At 45.1% G+C, this 19,422-nt stretch overlaps 1 protein-coding gene across 1 annotated transcript in view; it reads right to left on the bottom strand.

Moving 5' to 3' along the window:
• Positions 1–19,422, bottom strand: part of sdk1a (sidekick cell adhesion molecule 1a) — a 297,095-nt gene that overhangs the window by 18,969 nt on the left and 258,704 nt on the right. The window contains exons 29-33 of the mRNA XM_061223685.1: positions 13,839–13,937; positions 6,687–6,881; positions 3,823–4,024; positions 1,373–1,476; positions 528–598 (exon numbers count right to left, since the gene is read on the bottom strand). Coding sequence (XP_061079669.1) covers positions 528–598; positions 1,373–1,476; positions 3,823–4,024; positions 6,687–6,881; positions 13,839–13,937 — 671 coding nt within the window. The remainder of the gene's footprint in view (positions 1–527; positions 599–1,372; positions 1,477–3,822; positions 4,025–6,686; positions 6,882–13,838; positions 13,938–19,422) is intronic.

Below are 19,422 nucleotides of genomic sequence, written 5' to 3'. Positions count from 1 at the left end.
CTGTGAGTAATAAACTGCAGGAAAAGCACTGAGCGTTCATAAATCGCCCTTGTTGGAGGCCACCGTCTTAGCAAGCGCTTGCCGTACCCAATTAAAACACTCCCCCTGGTTTCATCCTTATTAGCTTTCCCCCGGAAACCTTAAATTAATTTCAAGTAATGCGCTATTATTTATGCATGTGTAAAGAAAGTGACATGTGTATGGTAATGTGACGATAATTAACGATGATAAATGGCAGGGTAAATGTTTTTTTCTTCCAAAAACAGACCCAAGGGCCCGTTAAAGACGAACAGGCATATTGCCTTTACATTGCGTTCCATTTATTAGCAGACACTTTTAGTCAAGGTGGTGTACAATAAGTGTATACCAAAGGTCACAGGGACCACAACAGAACACGTGCCGGATAAGGTACAATTCGCAAGCATCGACAGTCTGCAGCCATGAACGTCATATCTAGTTGACATGATACATAGCGGCTGTTGGTATGTCAGACTAGAAGCAAGGCGTGATATGATAGATAGGCTTACCTGCCAGCGAACCAGCACGGAAGTGGTGGTGGACGGCTTCACGCTCAGGATGACGGGGGGTTCGTCTGGAGCTGTTGGCAAAGCACACAGCGTTGGGAATGGAAAGATCTCAGGTTGACACGTGACCATTGTCCTGCCCCCACAAACAGTCTTTCCAAATGAGCACCCCTCTCAAAATCAGTGGTGTCATTTCCCACACCTGGAGCTTTACTTATTTGGCATTTCTGAACAGAGCGGCAAAGTGTAAATTGGCGCATGTGCTTGTGGGGTTCTGCTGGCTTTGTCGCCAAGTGAACTGCCGAGCCAAAAAAGCTTCACAACAAACTTGGGAGATTTTTGACTGCGATCCACATTCACTTCAAACCTATGCAAGAGATTCAGCGCACACTGACTACCATGCTAATGAGACAACCATGTTTCTACGCTCTGCTTTTAAGTAGTGATAAGGTGCAGTTGTAACCGTTTTAACAATTGAAACTGTTTATCTATGACGAGACACTTTCTGCTCAAAGAAATTACTTCCATTAATCAGATGGCCGTATCTGTACGTTGCTATCAAGAAGATCTTTCAATTAAACTACTTTAATATTATACTATCTAAGATAAAACCTACTCAAGACTTTTTATGGAAGGACACTGATTCCATTTTAATTAGGCACTACCAAGACAAACAATATACCGTTTTACTTATTCATTAAATTACTTTAGGAGCCTTCCCCTTGACCAAAGAGAGGAGACTGTAAAATGAGGCAGGAGGCACTGCGGAGGACTTGTTTTCCTGTCACACAAATCTGTGGAACCTTCTAGAAAATGAGGACCTGTGCTCACAGGCTGGCTCCGCTCACCGTCTTGTAAAGTTGTGACCACTTCCGTCTCGTTGCTGTAGGCGCTGTCTCCGATGTCATTGGTCGCCATCATCCTCAGCTTGTAGGACGTGAAGGGTTTTAGTCTGCAAGGGGGCACAGCGTATGGGGTTATTTCAGATCTGCTTCGAACTGCGAAGGTCACCTATTTTTCGGTGCTACGAAACCCCTTTCCGCAATGCCCTCTTACAGGAGACGTCTCCTTAATTGGGTTGTGAGGCAACAGCACAAGGAAGGATGATAAATAATGAATGAGCAACCACATAACCAACAAAAAAAACCAAACAAACAAAAAAAGTAGAGCAGCATTTACGAGAGAAACAATTTTGCATTCGAGTTTGCTCCATTGCACTCAGAACACAAATAATACGTGCTCTACAGAAAACATTTAGATGGAGGTGATTACAGCAAATACATTACAGCATAATTATAAAGAGATGATAGAAATTCAATGCATCCCCCGCCCCCCCATAACCAGACAAGGAAGCAGTTTTTCAGGAAGAGATGGTGCACTACAATCAATGCAGAGGAAACAAACCTGAGAAAGAAGGCTAACTTTGAACAAAACTCACCATTCCCCAACCCTGGCCACCACAGCCATTTTAGATCTCTGTGTCCAGAACACCTTTCAATTACTGTGACACAGTTTTCATCCGTGTATCATTTCAAATGCTATGTAACAAGCAGCTCAAGAATGTTTTCCAACACTGTTCAAACACCAAAATCCACATCCTGTACATTTAACAACCACAGACTTTACAAAACTTGAACATGTTTCAAATTACTAAGCCTTAAAAAGGCACAATGGGACTGGCTCTATAAAAAAAGAGCTACATGCATTATTGGATTAATACACTTAATTGGAGTTTGCTAAAGGAATTAATAAGAAGAGCATAAGTATTTAACAAAGGCCTCGGAAAACGTAGAGGTACATTGCCAAGCAAATAGAAAGTCAATGGCCTTTCAGGAAAAATGAAAGGAGGCAAAATTATAAATTCTCAGTACATCCATCCAAACAATATGGGATTTTTTTTTCCTACAGAGCCCTGGGCGGCACTTAATCGGCGTACACACACAGCACCCCGCCGCGATCCGTCCAATGACACACTGACCGCTCGGAGAACTTACGAATGAAGAGGAAGGTGATGGTAATGAAGATAGAGCAGCCCAGAGAATGCATATAAAGTGGCAATTTACCCACGGACGGGTGTAATCACCGCCGCCGTTAAAGTGGAATTCAAATTCGGGGGCCTTCGGTACCGAATGTTTGCTAGATTATTTCCCGCTTTCCAATTCAGGTAGGGCCGAATAAATCACTCCTGAAGAAAAGCCATCTCAGCTCTTAATAATGACCCAGCCTTAGAGTTTCTCCCGTGCGGCAATTGAGAGACAAAGTGGGATGGACCATTAGGAGAGGAGGATTAAAATTAAAATGGCCGGCGCTGTATCGGGAAGGAGAGCGTGTCATGGTAAGGTCACCTCCCGTGTCGGAGCGGGAAGCTGTAAATTGGCGGGGGTGAACTCTCGCCACCTGAACTGTGAGCGATCTGCCGTTCTCCGGTCCGTTCTCCGATCTGCCGTCCCTGACTCAAACACTTGAGTGTCTAGTGAGTTTGGCCCTTTCACAGCCACTCTCTGTTTGAGGAACTGAGACGCTGATGCCGTAGATTTGCGTGTCGCGATAACGTACCGAGGTTTGCCTCCCTCTTCAGCACCAGTGGTAGAGCATTGTGAGGCACTTACGTAAAGGAGAGACCAAAATGAACCCTTGTCAAAACCAAGCAGTACCGTGATTGAGCACCACCACTATAATGACTACTACAGTGACCACTACTGTAACTATCACGACCGCAACTACAACTAATATAATAATAATCTGCTTGGCGGAAACTTACAAAATCCATCGTGACTACATTATCTATACTTACTGAGAATATTTACAGAGGTGCTTCGGGTTATGAAACTTAATCATGGCGACGATGACATAACTTCTAAACTTGTTGGTCACATGTCTGGTTATCCATCCCCTACTTCACGCTGTGGGACCATCTACTACCACAAAGGTCTGAGGTTTTTGCTGCCACTGCACAAACATGGAGCTTGTCTGTTCATCCACCTGCTGTATACATCTTCAGGAGCAGCCATCCTGCCTGTGACTAGAGATATGCATAAGAACTCCGCCAATCACAGAGACTATGTTGTTCATAAGAAACAAAGCAATGCTGGCAGAGATTGGTGGATTCTTTCCAGCTGTACTAGCTGGATCCCTTCTGGTATCAAGGCAGCACATAATCACAAATTACTATTGACATTGGTCTAATTGCTGTTGCTAATGTACAATGTGATTGGTTTCCATTTGAAAAGTGATGACGCAAATGTTTAGCCTCTAGGCAGGCAGCCATGTTGGAGGGAGCAGTGGACGGGGCACTCACTTCTCCACCTCCCAGGAGGTGCTGTTGGGCCGGATGGCAGAGGAGTGGGTGTGCCAGGCTCCGGCGGGCAGCTCGCAGGTCTGCAGGGTGAAGTAGCGCACGGGCGAGGAGCCGTCCCCCCCCGGCACCCAGCGCAGGAGCAGCCGGCGGGACTGCACCTCTTCCTGGGCCACGCTCAGCCTCTTCGGGGGCTGAGGACGCTCTGAGAGGGACAGAGAGGCCTTCAAAACCAGCCAAAATATTATGTCATAGTGTGGGCAGCTCTCTGGACGAGTACGAGGACCAGGGAAGGAGCGTCCCCTGGTGTAAAATCCAGCTATGACCAGCTTTAAATGACCAATGACCTGCGGTTTCAAAATATAGCTTGAGCTGGCTCAAACCATCTGGAGCATGGAGCTGGTCTGAACTGGTCAACCAGCTACCAGCTGTTTCAAAAGCTGTTTTTCTCAGCAGGGTCCTCTTTAGTCTATGGGAGGCCTCTGCTGGCCTCTGAGGTCTTTAACTCGTCGCGGTACCAAACCACTTGAGTTGACAAATCAAGATGATTTCGTTTATGGTGCTTTGCCAGAACCAAGGCCTGCAGCAACACCTGCCCTCCTTGTATGAGACTGGACACCCCAGCCTAGAACCCCATTTCCACTGTTAACAGGGCTATGCAACAGAGGGAGTGCAACAGAAAAGAACCAGTAAGCAAACACAGAAATTCTCTGAAAGAAAGATTACAAAGAGAACAGCAACAGAATATCAACAATACAAAAAGACTAAAGGCTTAACGTATAGGACTTATGCAGAAGGAATCTAGAATCCTGTCTAATCCAGTCCATCCATGAAAAGAATAATGAAATGGTGAGTGCACTCTATTATCTTTTGTTTATTTACTTTTCAAGTTCATACAGAAACAAAAGCATTTGATATCAGTCAGTGGAACGTGTGTGTGGCAGGGAGAGTTCAGCCACAGGTCAGGCTGCCCCCTGCTGGTGGGATTGCAAATTTCTTCTCCTTTCCTCTCCTGTTCTACATTTCCTCTTTTTCTCCTCTCCTCTTCTCACCTCCCGTTTATTCACACTGCCCGGCCTGCCCCCCATCCCCATTGATTTTAATACAAAACTCAATAGACAGAGGCCCTAATTGTTTGTTCTAATGGGAGCCGTTATTGATGAAGGTTATTAAAGATGCCGACCGGGTAACAAAACACGTATCGATTAGACCCGCCGTCAACGGTTGACCCATCTCTCAAGAGTTTATAAAGCCGCCATAAATCAGTATTTTATTGTCCGGAAAACACCTTCTCCTTCGCCGCCTTCGCGAGAGGCGACGGGGTCAAACGTCTCAGCTCTTTCCGCGTCTCTCTGTCGCGGCGCCATGCCGATCCTTATCAAAGCCTTCCCTCTTCTGCGTGTTACAGAAGACACTCGGGACAGGCCCTGCTCTCTCAGACGCTCACAAACATTGCCTACAAGAGCAGGGAAGAAGGGAAGTCCCAGCACGCCATTTCTTTCCGTTCGGATACCCTTGTTCAAAATTCCATTATCCACACTCCATGAAGCTCAATATGTTTTTCCTCCGACAGATACTACTGCGTAAATCTGAATCGACCGTGAGATTGGAGAACGTACATTTCTCAAATTGGATTAAGGTATAACTGGTGAGAAGAATAAACATACAGGAATGCATTTGATTTTTAATACATAAGAAGGAAAACATTGTGTCGGACGAAGCTATACTTCGGAACGAGGGTTTCTAAAATCATGATAATAAATTTAAATGAAAATCCATGCCTTTGGATATGGCTGGCAATATTTTGTCACATTATAAAAATTTGTATTGATATTCATTAAGATGTCACTGGATATTTAGGCCGCACTGGTGCGTATCTCTCTCTGATGCCAAAACATTACATAGTTTGGTTGGATGAGACCCGAGATCCCAGGGAAAGTGTTTGTTTGGACAAAAGCAAGAATTAATAAATCAGCCCTTTCAGGGCCATTAATCCAGTACACACTTGATATATAGTACGTCCAATTAAACATGTTCCCAGGGGTTCATTTCCAAATATGTATTGACTTATAAATTTCACACTCCAATTAGTTATACACAATAAATGCTTTTTCTAATTCTTCGCTACCATTGCTCAGGAAAGAGTTCTTTGTGAAAGGCCATTATTAGTTTCTGATATCTGTGCTGTTCTATAACAATTGCATGTCCTCCACAACTCGGAGAGGTGAAATATACTAGCAGTTAGAAATATAAAAAGAAATGATAGGCTAAGGCTCAGAGCTTTATTGGCAAGGTACTTCAAACGGCATGTTTGACAATGCAAGCCAATAAAATGTTTATAGTGCTGAATGAGTTATTGTTCCCAAAAGTTTTCTGAAGAAATTCCAATATCCTAATCTGGGGGATGAATCCAGAAGACCTCTTCAAAGGAATGTACTGAGAAAGGGCTTATACTCTGGTGAGAATAAAAAACACGGCCTGGATTCAGCCAAAACATATCAACAATCAACTTTTACAAAAATAATCCACAGTTTGGTGATAGTGGAACTCCACAAGCTGCGTTGGTGAAGATGAAAGCAATAACTTAACAATAATTGGAAGTCAAATTCTAACTTGAGTGGAGATTAGAATTGGTTCTTCCTGCAGAGAGCTTTACCATCCCCATTTCAGAAAATTATTTTGTATTTAATCCATGTTTTATCCAGCCAAAAAGTCATTTTAGTTTAATCTGTTCTACAGTAAAAGGAAGTGGTAAAGACCATGTATATGATCTCCCACCGAAACGTTTTATACTGAACACGATATTTTTTAACTCTAAATGTTGGCTGAATCAAGCCCAACGTTGTGTGGCGTAAGGCTCGCGTTACCTCGTGTCTCCGTCGTTATGACCACAGCCTGCTCCGGGAGGCCCCAGCCCTGCTGCGTCCGAGCGGAGATGCGGAAGATGTATGCAGAGTCTGGAGCCAGGCCATTCACCACAAACTGCCGGGCGTCGGACTCCACCTCCACTGTGGTGAACTGCTTTAGGTTGCTGCCATTCAAGCAGTAGGCTATCTGGTACCCTGCGCAAAAAGGAAACAACGTCGTGGATTCTTTCAGCTGCGCTTCGACTTTTATATTGAAAACGACATATATTCAAATCTTTCACGATTATTACAAGTATTAAATGATAACTTTAACAGGTAGTATATTGCCATGTTGCACAAGCGATCTCACAATACATTCAGCGGAATCAAAAACGCCTGTTTCAAACAGACAGACTGTGACAAACTGTGTCCAGACAGACAAAGATTTCAAAGGACTTTTCTGTGCAGGGAGATTTGTTATACTGACTTCAGACTCTGAATAACATGATGGGCACACTGCACACGATCAGAGAAATCCATGATTATTTCCACTCAGCATTCATCACACCTTTTACCAGCTCGCCTCGTCCATCTATTACCCCACCTGCAGAACAAAACCCGCTATTTGCAAGTTGTCAAAAACGCGTACGAGCTTCGTTTCCAGCAGATGGTTTTGATTCGTTTGCTAACGCCTTTGTCAATATGACTCAATATTATGAATTTATATACCTGGAAACATACCGAAGGGAACTCAGGTGCGGTGCAGTGCTGTGCCTTGCTCAATTGTAAAACAGCTGTTTTATGTGGGATTTAAATCCGAAAATCCGTTTAAAGATGAGCTCTACAGCAACCTGTGCAGCTAGCCTAGTCTCTGTACTCTACCTTCACTGTTCCTTTAAGGAGAACAGAGAGGCCACATCTAAGCCAGAATGTCTCGCAGGGCTCAAAATCAATTAAAACAACGAGGAGCCAGTAACAGAGCTATTAGCCAAGCATGGGTTTCAGCGTTAATTTCATTTGTAAGACAAACCCACAACCACCTGGGGTGCGTGCACTCCAATCTTAAAGGGTAATGATTGTAATGTAATATGGAATGTAAAGCTGCTCAAGCAGTTAATTGTAATACAGTTATGAAAAAAGAATAACTGCAACTCACTGTAATATCAGATTGATGGCAAAAGACCAAATTTCTTTTTTGAGCCTGTTTTTTGTTACTGTTGTGCCCTTCGGCTGAATAGTAAAATAAATAAACGGGCCATGCCAAGTCTGGAATAATGTTAAGTTGTTAAATTCTTGGTTTACATTACAAGCCCCCGCTTAAGGCAATGGAGTTAATACTAACCTGCCCGAAACATTGCCCCCCGTACTTCGGAAGCTGTTCTGTTGGGGATTTGGACACGGGTGCGAGCCACACAGAACCATCAGATCCAACTGTGACCCGTGACCCGTTATTTCAAGCCGTTCCCTTCTGCCGGGTTTTCTGGAGTGCCGCGAGTGGTGCAATTAGTCGGACCCCCTGACTCCCACTTTATTATCTTGACTGAGCACGTGCCGATCGCCAGTCCTGAGATTGCCAGCGAAGACCTCGTAACTCCATTTCAATAGCAAGCCTCTCGTGTTGCATCTGCAGAAGGAGCACTGCTGTAAACGGTTGAATAGAAAGCCTGTTTACAGAAATGGGCCGTTCATACCAGCTCGTTCATAATCTGGAGTGAACCGACCACCATGTCGTGCTTGCTCTCTAAGGGTCCCAGATTTCCAGACCGCACAATAAATTCCTCCATACAGCCACAAGCGTATTTCACTTTCTCGGCGGGAAAGTAGGCTAAATTCTCGTGACAACATTCACATTTGTTTCATCCTGTTAAAAGCACAGGATTTGAGGATAGCGATGGGCTCTACGCTCTGGCACTGAAACCACACAGTGTGTCCTATGCTCTGGTACTGAAACCACACAGTGTGCTCTATGCTCTGCCACTGAAACCACACAGTGTGCTTTATGCTCTGGTACCAAAACCACACACCAGAGTGCCCTATGCTGTGGCCGTCAACCACTCAGTCAGGCTCATAATTGACCATGGCCCCAGGCAGGGTTTCAGTTTGGCAGGATAGCGATCTCTGAGGGCCGGAGGGACACCTCTGGATCATCACAGCCTGCGGTCCTCCACATAAGGAGCTAGAGCAGCTGGGGAACTTTGGTCAACTGAAATGCAATGTCCCACCCAAGAAGGATAAAGCCAATTAGGCCTACGCCCTGCGCTGAGGACTTAGTGAATTAACGGCACAACCTAGAATTCGACCTGTGATGTTTAGATCAGCGCTACTCAACTCCGCGTCCAGCGAGCCACAGGGTCTGCGGGCATTCACTTCAACTGTGAGCTACACCACCTGATTTCAAAAATTAGCGTATCATCTGAACCAAGCAGGTCAAATAATTAGTGAAACCTGGTGTAGCGCACAATAGGGGTACATACAAATGGTAAATGGTTGGCATTTATATAGTGCCTTTATCCAAAGCGCTGTACAATTAATGCTTCTCATTCACCCATTCATATACACACTCACACACCAACAGCAATTGGCTGCCATGCAAGGCGCCGACCAGCTCGTCAGGAGCAAATGGGGGTTAAGTGTCTTGCTCAGGTACACTTCGACACAGCCCGGGCGGGGGATCGAACCGGCAACCCTCCGACTGCCAGACGACTGCTCTTACTGCCTGAGCCATGTCGCCCCTATATACACCGCGGCCCGCAGGACGTGGAGTTGAGTAGCGCCGGTTTAGATAACGCATGCTAATTCACGGAAGCGTACCTTCATGCAGTGTAATGCATCAGCGCACCTAACCATCTTGCGCGCTAATGCCCGACCGCAACGGTCCGAACCGGGAAAGAAAACATCCCGCGCTCGGTCGACCGACCGAAGAGCGAGCTCCCCAATAGATTTCTGTCACAGCTGGCTTTTTAAGACCCGCTGTGTAAAAGCTCCTATTTATAAGACAATATTGCACTTAAACAAAACGGCTCATAGCCTCGAACAGCCGGCACTCAAGCAGAAGAGGAGGATGGGGGGGGGGGGGTAATTTAAAAGTGCCCCCCGCAACGTACTTAATGGGGGAAGACGTTGGGCCGCGAGTTGTAAATAATCTGCGCAGCCGACTTTAGTGCCTCGTGCATGTTCATTATCACATCTGACGTTCAAACACGTCCCCCAGCATTGACAAAACAAGACTAAACTGCATCTGACAAATGGACAAATCACTGCATTGGACGAGGCTCGCACGCAACTGTGTCTAGAGATATTTTCAACCCTCCAAGGGCAACCTGTCACATTTCATAACGTGTATCAAAACAACCGAGACGTCTATCTGCGACCTGACAGCCTGGCTATTTATCGACAGGAATGTTTATGCGGAAAAATGTGAGGTTTGAGCGGGGGTGCCTTCAAGTGTGGCGTGGTAGCAGTCCTAGCGATTCAGAGGCCCCAGCCCTGTCATGTCTTGTTGCAGGCGTGCGTTCAGAGAGGGGGAAACAGGGTCTGACTGCGGCAGGGCAGGTAAAGGTAGTTACACAAACGAAATAGCACGGGCGACCCAGCTGCGATGTTGAATGTAGATTTACTGTCCACACGTGCGTGAAATTCTCCACCTCCTTCTCTTCCCTTTCTATTTTTCACACCTCTCCTTCATGGGCTGCTGAATTTCTTTTTTCTTTTTTCAGTCGGGTAAAAAAAAAAAAAATCCCAGTGGAAACCAGTGGCCTCATTTATAAAATCAAATTGGAATTTTATACATTTATCCTAAAAGTGAGCGTACAATCATGTCCTAAAATGTTACAATGAACGATTTGTAAAATGTCCGTATGCGCAAATAAATGTTCCTACACAGGATCTGTTTATAAGTGACAAATAAACAAAAATTGTGCACACGTGAATTAACTTGTCATTTACAGTGAATGCCCTGAAATATGCTTGTATGGTGAAGTTTTCTGCTATATACTCCCTGCGAAACCAATGTCAGATGATATAAAACTGATATAGCCATATTACCTCTGTCTTTTTGTTTGTGTTTTGATAGTTTATAGCAATGTTAATGTCATACATTTCAGTAGTGCATGTTTGTACCAAACATATTGGAGAAATTGCCACTGTTTGGGCATCGATTTTCACGCAAGATCAAATGTACTGAACTCAGGGATCAGAGTCCGTGCACAGAAACATTATATATATGAAGCCCTGGGCACGTTTACAGTATGCTGGATTATTTCAATTGCCAACAGATTCAAAGGCAAATTTACGCTACTCTCCAGTGACAGAAATGGTCAGCACTTGCAGATTCTCTGAGGCAAAATAGCAGCTTTTGAATGACTTCCAAACGGGATTATATTTTCGAGTCAGACTGTGAAGGACTGGAAGTGGGTTTACAGCACTGAAAGTTAAAATGCTGGGCTGTGTTAGAGTTTAGAGGAATCCTGGGTGAGGGAACTACCAGAAAGGCAATAGGGCACCACTACCTCATTTCTCAAGAAAGAAAAACCAATTGAAAGTGTTGAACTGGACACACTGTACCCAGTATAAAGAAAAGGTGTGCTGCTTGGAATGAGCTTAGTACTGTTCAAATTCGGACTCAAGTTTCTGACAAGATCTTGGTCTCATGACCTGGGTCTATGTTGATTACTGAAGATAAAATGATAAATTTTCACCCATATTCAGAACAAAAAAACTTTAATTCAATTATTTGTTTTGGTTAGCAACAACATGCTGAAAATGCTCAGGAACCTGCAGCTGTCTTTTCAAATACAAACTTGACCCAGGGTTATTCCTAAAAACTTCATGATTTTGAACAAAAATAACTATGTGGGCTTATTTGGAACACTTTCAGGCTTAAGAGGTACACAAGACAACATAAACTAGTGAATAGTGATGTATAGTACAGTGATCGTTTCTTCAGAGAAATGCCCTCGGTGCAGTTTGAGGAGAATAAAATAAAGGTGAAAATGACATTTTTTGAAAGAGTACCCCAAGCATTTGCCTCCAGAGCAGAGCTTTGATGAACAAAAGTGTGGTTCGCTCCTCTATGGGTCACAGATTGCTTCCAGGAATCCACAGGCATATCTCAGGTACAGAGGGAACCTACTGTGTAAGAACCTCCTTGTCATTTCACGAAACAAAATCCCTCAAAAAAAAAAAAACAGCACCTGCTTTCTAATCCCAATTTAAGTAAGGGGAAATCTGTTCTCAATCTGGAACACTAGAGCCACATTGTGGACACAGCGAGAATAATCTGCCACCATGTTCACGCACCCTTAAGATGCACCGTCCGTATAAGCCAATTCACTGCTCTTTAAGGACACTTAGCCCGAGAACTTCATCATCTGATGCGTATAATTATACAGGATGTTACCATTTTGGAACAGAAGATGAGGCCAAAGCATTTCCTCCAGAACGTTGGGAACAGACTTCTAATCTATGGGAGCACAGGCATTTGACTTGCCACTGTTCTGTTGTGGCTGTATTCAACGGGGGGTGTCAGATCGTTTAATCACCCTACCCCCCCTTTCCCTTTCAGCCTGATGTAAAATTATTCTCTGGCACACACGAACACAGCCCCCCCGGGGGGCTTCAAATGGCTAAACACCTCGCTAAACGAGGGCTTCTCGCTTCTGGATCCAGGCGTTTTGAATGCTGGCAGAAAATGTGGGACCTTTTTGGATTGGAAAAACTAAAGAAAAATTGTACTTTGAGGACCATTTTTGACACCTTTAAAGCAGCCAGTGTTTATACTGCTGGCAATGTCAGGCTTGTACAGGATGCTATTCTTTCACAGTCCAGTACACTGTGAGAAAACCGCGTATTTGATGCTGCAATCACAAGTCAAGTAAATATGCCCGATTCTTTAAAGGGGTCATTGTAATGTCAATATGTCTTCTGAAACTGTACACAGCATATCCGAAATATCCTTTATCGCACACTGTTTGGGCCAATGAAAAACATACACGAAAACGAAACCATATCAGAAACCCATAGAAATGGAACTAAACCTTTAACATTTACTGACAAATAAATGCAAGTGTTCCTTGCTTGCCTTACAGACAATTTGGCGAGATTTGCAATCAGCAAAATGAACTCACCGAACTTATTTAAGAAAAAAAAAGGATGGCCTTTATTTTAAAGTCAATTTTAAGGATAAACCTTCATCATTTCCAGACCACAGAATTAGGCACTGACTAAAAGGTTTCTCTGGGTGGCAGTAACAGACTCCATACCCACTTCTTCAGTCCCCCGCACACCACCCATCCCACCAGAAACCTGCAATTTAAACATTTCTCTCCAATTAAACTCAGGACCACAGATGGAGAGGTGTCTGCTTCTGACAGGTCTGTGAGCAGGAGAGTAATGCTGAGGGAACCCTTTTCATCACGAAGCAGAACTTCTTCCCCTAGCCTCAATGAGCCTGTAGAACAACCAGGGATACACCACTAGTCCAAACCCCTATCCTCATCGCAATCCCTCTTCCAACCCTGCTCCCCCCCCCTCTCCCTAAAGCCTGATTTATACTTCGGTGTTGAATCTACGCAGGCACTACGGCCAAGCCTACACATTGCCGCGTTCCCCCTGACGCGCACCTCCCCAGAAATGTAACTACGCGTCGTAGCCTCTACGTAGATTCGATGTAGAAGTATAAATCAGGCTTAACCCTCCCCACACATTACCTGACACTTATTTCATTACATTACATTAATGCCATTTGGCAGACGCTCTTATCCAGACTGACGTATAGTTGATTTAGACTAAGCGGGAGACAATCCTCCCCTGGAGCAATGCAGGGTTAAGGGCCTTGCTCACGGGCCCTACGGCTGTGCGGATGTTATTGTGGCTACACTGGGGATCGAACCACCGACCTTGCAGGTCCCAGTCATATACCTTAACCACGATGCTACAGGCCGCATTTCAAAGCGACTTACAGCTGATTAGACTAAGCAGAGGACAACCCCCCCTGAAGCAATGTGGGGTTAAGGGCCCAAAAGCTGCACAGATCTTATCGTGGCTACGCCGGGGCTTGAACCACCACCACCAACCAGGTCCCAGTCATGCACCTTAGCCGCTAGGCTACATGCTACACCACACCCGCCCCAACCCTTGTCCGTACCCACATGTAGAAGTAAGGACAGGGCTTACCCAAGATGATGCCGTTGGGGTCCACCGGGGGCTGCCACACCACCCTCACCTCCGTCAGGCCCACGTCGGGGAACACCAACCTGACGGGCGGCCCTGGGACTGCAGGGGGAGGGAGACACATTACATTACATGACATTACATTACATTAATGGCATTTGAAAGCGATTTACAGTAGATTTTTTTTGACTAAGCAGGAGACAATCCTCCCCTGGAGCGATGCAGGGTTAAGGGCCTTGTTCAAGGGCCCGACGGCTGTGCGGATCTTACTGTGGCTTACCGGCGATCAACCCAGCGACCCTGCGGGTACCAGTCATGTACCTTAAGCACTACGCTACAGGCCGACTCCACAAGGGGGGACAGGGCGGAGCGTGAGCAGATAGGCCTTTTACATCCAGCCCAGGACCCACTGTTTATCCTCCTGAGCTGCGTAAACTCTCACAGTCCACCCCCGCGAGTCCGCCCGCACACGCAATTACCCACGGCTCCGGGCTTACGCCATATAAACGGCCGCTGTTCGGATAGCTGGCGGGGAAACCGTCCCCCGCTGACAAGATCGGTTAAGTCGAGCAAGAGGATTCTGGGAAATTCCGTTCACTTCAGTTAAACAGGATTTAATAAATAGAGCAGGCACGTAATTAAACATTTAAAGCCCCTGTCTGCACAGTTCAGATATATACGTGGACACTTTCTAGATTTAATTATATTATTAATTTGCTGACGAGATACCCTTGCATAATTTAGATTTTTGTTACATTATCCATTAATGAAGCGAATGAATATTTACTGAAGCAATGCTGCTACACTGACGGTACAGGGACTGATTCTAACCTGGAAGCTAGTCCAGATTTTTAACGACCAAGACACACTGCTTTTAAGGAACTCAGTCCAGAAAATGTGTACTCATTACAAGCACTGATTGTGGCATTACACATTCAAACCTAATGTGTACATTTTTGGGATACTTTAGAATACTGCAGTTCTCTCTGAAATCGAGTATCACTTTAGTTTAGGGAGGCCAAGAGATTCAAGCCTGGCTTGATGGCACGGCTGAGAAGCGATTATGGTTAGATGATGTCGACGCAACTGTGACATCACGGTTAGTTGTTTTTTTAATTATTTTTTAACAGTCACATGTTTATATTTAATATTGTTATTTAAATATCAATGTGCAGCCTACATGGAAAGATGAATGGCAGGTGAAATTGAATTTGCCAGCCAGGCCTTTATTGAATTCTGCTGCCATTGAGGCAACCTTAACTAAGCTGTCCAACTAGAATGCACTTCATCTTTGACATCCAACATCAACCATCATTGAGTTAGGGTTGCCACGATTAAGGCCCATCCACACCAAGAACTGTAACCATAACCATAACTATAACCATAACGATGTGAGCATCCATTCTGCTGAACGATAACATTCTGTAAGTAATCTCCTGGTTATGTTGTGTATGTCCTGTAAGTAATCTCCTGGTTGCACGTGGCGGCCTGTAAATTCGGATAGATTTTGGATTTGACTGTCAGTGTTTTATCGTTCATGAGGCTGGAAAGAAATCTCTGAAAACTCTGAAAGTGATCCAAACCGTATCGGTCACTGTTGTTGTAATTACTGTGGTGCGGCCATCCACTTGAGATTTTTAAAACAAGACTGTCACACGCCGCGTGACTTCCCTGGTAGGGAGATGCGACACTTCCGGAATTTTCCCTGTTGTTTCCCTGTTGCTGCATGGAGAGGGCGAGGGAGAGAGAGAGAGAGAGAGAGAGAGAGAGAGCACCAACATTAACACACAAAAAAAAGTCTTCACCCTTCACCCTCACAGGTTTCCGGTTCAAAACAATAAATTAACACAACAAACTAAAATAAAAAAGGCAAAAGAAAGTAAAGCTGCTGTTCAGCTGCGTCTTCCTTTTGTAATACTGAGACGAACGAGAAAAAATGAAATCTGCTCTGGAGTGATCTCCTGGTCTTGGCCTCATACTGTGGAAACAGGCGCACTTTAAGCACCTTGGCTAATTAGTTAGCGCAACACAGGTGCATGTGCCTTCTCTACCAGTAGGCAGGCCGAATGTCACAGAAATATTTATAGTTATTGTTATGGTTATCGTTCTTGGTGTGGAAGGACCTTTAGAACTAGTGAAAACTGGATACCGTCCATGCTTAGGCATGTGTGGGCGCACACTGTCAGAACCGATCATGGACAGGGGGGTAGGCGGTAGCGGTAGGGGGTATGGTGCCAGTCAGAACAGACTGCAGGCTGGGGCAGGGGATGGGGGGTTTGGTAATGGGGAGAAGGAAGAAATTACTAACAAGCAGTAATTTATTCAGATCACATTATTCAGAAATTTATATTGTCTGGTCGAGACCACAAACATGTAAAAAATCATTTGAAAAACAAACATTCTGATCCAGAACTGGCCATCTGGCAACCCTAGCAGGAGGGCTTGCGGAACAGAGCCATACCACCAAACATAACTGAATTGCCTTTTAAGATTGATAATGAAGAGTATAACTCTGACAACAGCCGTGCAGTCACTCATTCTCTAGTGTGGCTACACACAGCGAGTATTACACGCCAGGGTGCTCCCCATCAAACCCCGCCCCTCAGGTCAGAGCTGGACTGATTGGATACCCAGCCCCGGGACAGAAGACAGGTCGTAGGTAGGTCAGCTGACGCCGTGGGAAACCATTTCCTCAGGAGATGACTTCAGACGACCATCCATGTTCAGGCTAAACCCGTCCCCTTGAGCAAACGTGGGGGCTAAATTAAGGTTCGGTTGGGAGGGACTGGGTGGATGGAGGCTTGAGCAGTGCAGTGGTTTAGATGATACTGTGCCATGATAGTGCAAAAATGTACTTCTTGACTAGTGTTGTAGCCTTGTGAGTTTTAGCCTTTTTTAACTCTGATATGCAAATATTAGCTTGTTTTAAGTTACAGTTTCAGAAGTGAAATTCCAGACCATGTTAATGGGCGACCACTTTATCTGACTGGCTGTGTACCATGCGCAAGGCTGTCCCTAAGGCAGAGATCTGCACAAAACTCATCAGTGTATGACGGGACCGAACAGACATAAATGTGTGTGTACAGCATTTGAGTGTATGCATGCATGTCAAAGTATGCGCTCCATTTCAATGTCTACACAATGTGTCTGCACACATGCATAAGCGTTTTGGAACACGGGGGGGGGGAATTTGAAAGCATGTACGTGTTTATAATACATTTCAGCAATGCGAGATGTAAGTGTGTGTGTGTGTGTGGGGGGGTGCGTGCGCACAGATACGCAGAAAGGGCTGGCAGCATCTGCCATGTCGCTGTCACACAGATGGAACAGAAAGCGGAAGGAGTGAGAATGATTCTTAGGAGACTCTAATGTTATGCGGTATGTTAGGTATGTTTTTGTCAAAGGAGCTCACAATTAGACAGTTGCAGATACACTGCTGCTGTTTCCTTGAGTACAGCATTTGATCTGAATTTGCTTCCATTGTATAAATGAGCTGTAGGCAAAATGTAGGTTCTGTACATCAGCAATGTAGAAAATGAAAAAAGAAAAATGGACTAACATCGGCAATGGTAGGTGTGCGCGCCCACACACACGCACACACACACATCCAAGCACGCACTCACACGCAGACACACACCCACCCACATAGTATCAATATCTATCACATCCGCCAACCCTTTTTTCCGCTGATACCAATGTTGGCAGCTCCTCTGCAGCCCTGCGATAGGGCCGACACTCCCATCGCCATGGAGACGCAGAGGTCTCACACACGCGAACGTTCCGCTGCCTACCTTGCCTAGGGGGACTTTCACAGGGTGACTGCGAGGTGCAATCTGAGACAGGGGTGGGAGTGGGCGGATTTAACTGATGAGACACCAACCCCAGACAAGCAAGAATCACAACAGATAAGATGAGAAAGCTGTGAAAGACCAAGCCATCCATCCCATCCCCACCCGCTCCCTCCCTCCTTCATCCCATCAGATAGATAGGTGCATTTATATAGCTCTATTGTCACACTCAAAGGGCTTTACAGTGATGAGGGGGGGAATTCGCCTCAACCACTACCAATGTGCAGCACCCACCTGGGTGACACAACGGCGGCCATTTTGTGCCAGAATGCTCACCACACATCACCGGATCATCAGGATCAACGTTAGCTGCCATCTTAGGTGCAGGGTCTTTTAACAAGTCCATTACCGTGTCGCAGTCAGATTGGGCAAGACGGGGCCCCAGGTTTGAACTCTCGTATTTCGGATACTCCATTTTTCAGCGTTGGAGGCATCCTTGCTTCGTACAGTGCGAGGTCAACGGAAGGTGTAGCAGTCTACCCAAAGCGGTATGCACGAATCACACCTGGCTCTTAAATTGAAGAGACGTGACCAAACCACTGACCGCACTCACGAATTTACCAATCCTGACAACCTGGTCTGGCTTCCTCCATTTATCTGTCAGTCACAGTTGGTTCTGCCAGCCTCTTCTCATCTCCTGTCCAACTGTTATTCAGCCTGTTAGATGAAAATACTGCTTTGCATTCCACCCGGAGAAAGTCCCAACTAAATTCCCTGTGGTTCAACACTGTCCCTGTGTATGCAAATTAAATTAATTGCGGAAGCACCAGATTGGTATGTCAATTTTATTTCCCTCGTCCGATCATTTCCCTCGTCTGTTGTTTGGCCGTAGTCCCTCATCTAAGATCTGATGAGCATGTGTCTACATCGAAAAATAAAATCTTCCGACAGCGTTCGCACGCGAGGCACAGGGAATTTCTACGCAGCCAAGCGCAGAGAGATGATGGAAAACCAGAAGACCAGGGATTGTCATTCGCTCAGAAGCTCGCAAATTCCAGTGGTTACCGGAGGTATTGTAGCCTATTCAGTCTCTGGTGCCAAAAAGCCAATTTCCCCATTGAAAACTACGATTTTACCGTGCCAAATTTATACTATTTTGGACTGTACTTAAATTCTACTATTTCTTCGCGATTAACTAATTACTCTCCTGAGACCAATTTTTTTTCTCAGCTGCACATAAGAAGATATACGTTTTGTTTTCATTCCAATGAATGCTTTCCCATTTAGGTACGTAGTTTGCATACCATGGTGCCAAAGACAGCCCTTTTGTGTGCATGCTCTGCTGCCAAAACCCCCATAGTCAAAATGGCAGCCTCCATGATTTGGCTTCTCCTGTCATCGAGCAGCTCCCATAGGAATCCATGGAGCCTGCAAGTGGAAGCACTCTCCAGCGCTTATATACAGTGGGCTCCAGAATTATTGGCACCCCTGATAAATATGCGCAAAAATGCTGTAAACTAAAAAAATAATACAGTTATTGACATATGCTTTATTTTCCAACAAAAGCAGTGTGCTTTATTAATGATTCAATGGAATCAACCAAAGTCTTAACATTTTCAAATAAAAATGTCCCCAAAAAACTGGCTCCACTTCAAGCATCCGATGAAATACCAACCCCTCCCTCCAGTAAACCTATGCGACATCTCAGGTCTTTCCACCTGCTTATAAGTCAGGATTATAACCAGAAATAGCATTACGCAAACCTCTGGGGCTTAACTTCACTAGCAAACACTGTCCCC

Source organism: Conger conger, chromosome 16, assembly GCF_963514075.1.
Source record: "Conger conger chromosome 16, fConCon1.1, whole genome shotgun sequence".
NCBI lineage: Eukaryota > Metazoa > Chordata > Actinopteri > Anguilliformes > Congridae > Conger > Conger conger.
This window is presented reverse-complemented; position numbering and strand designations above follow the sequence as displayed.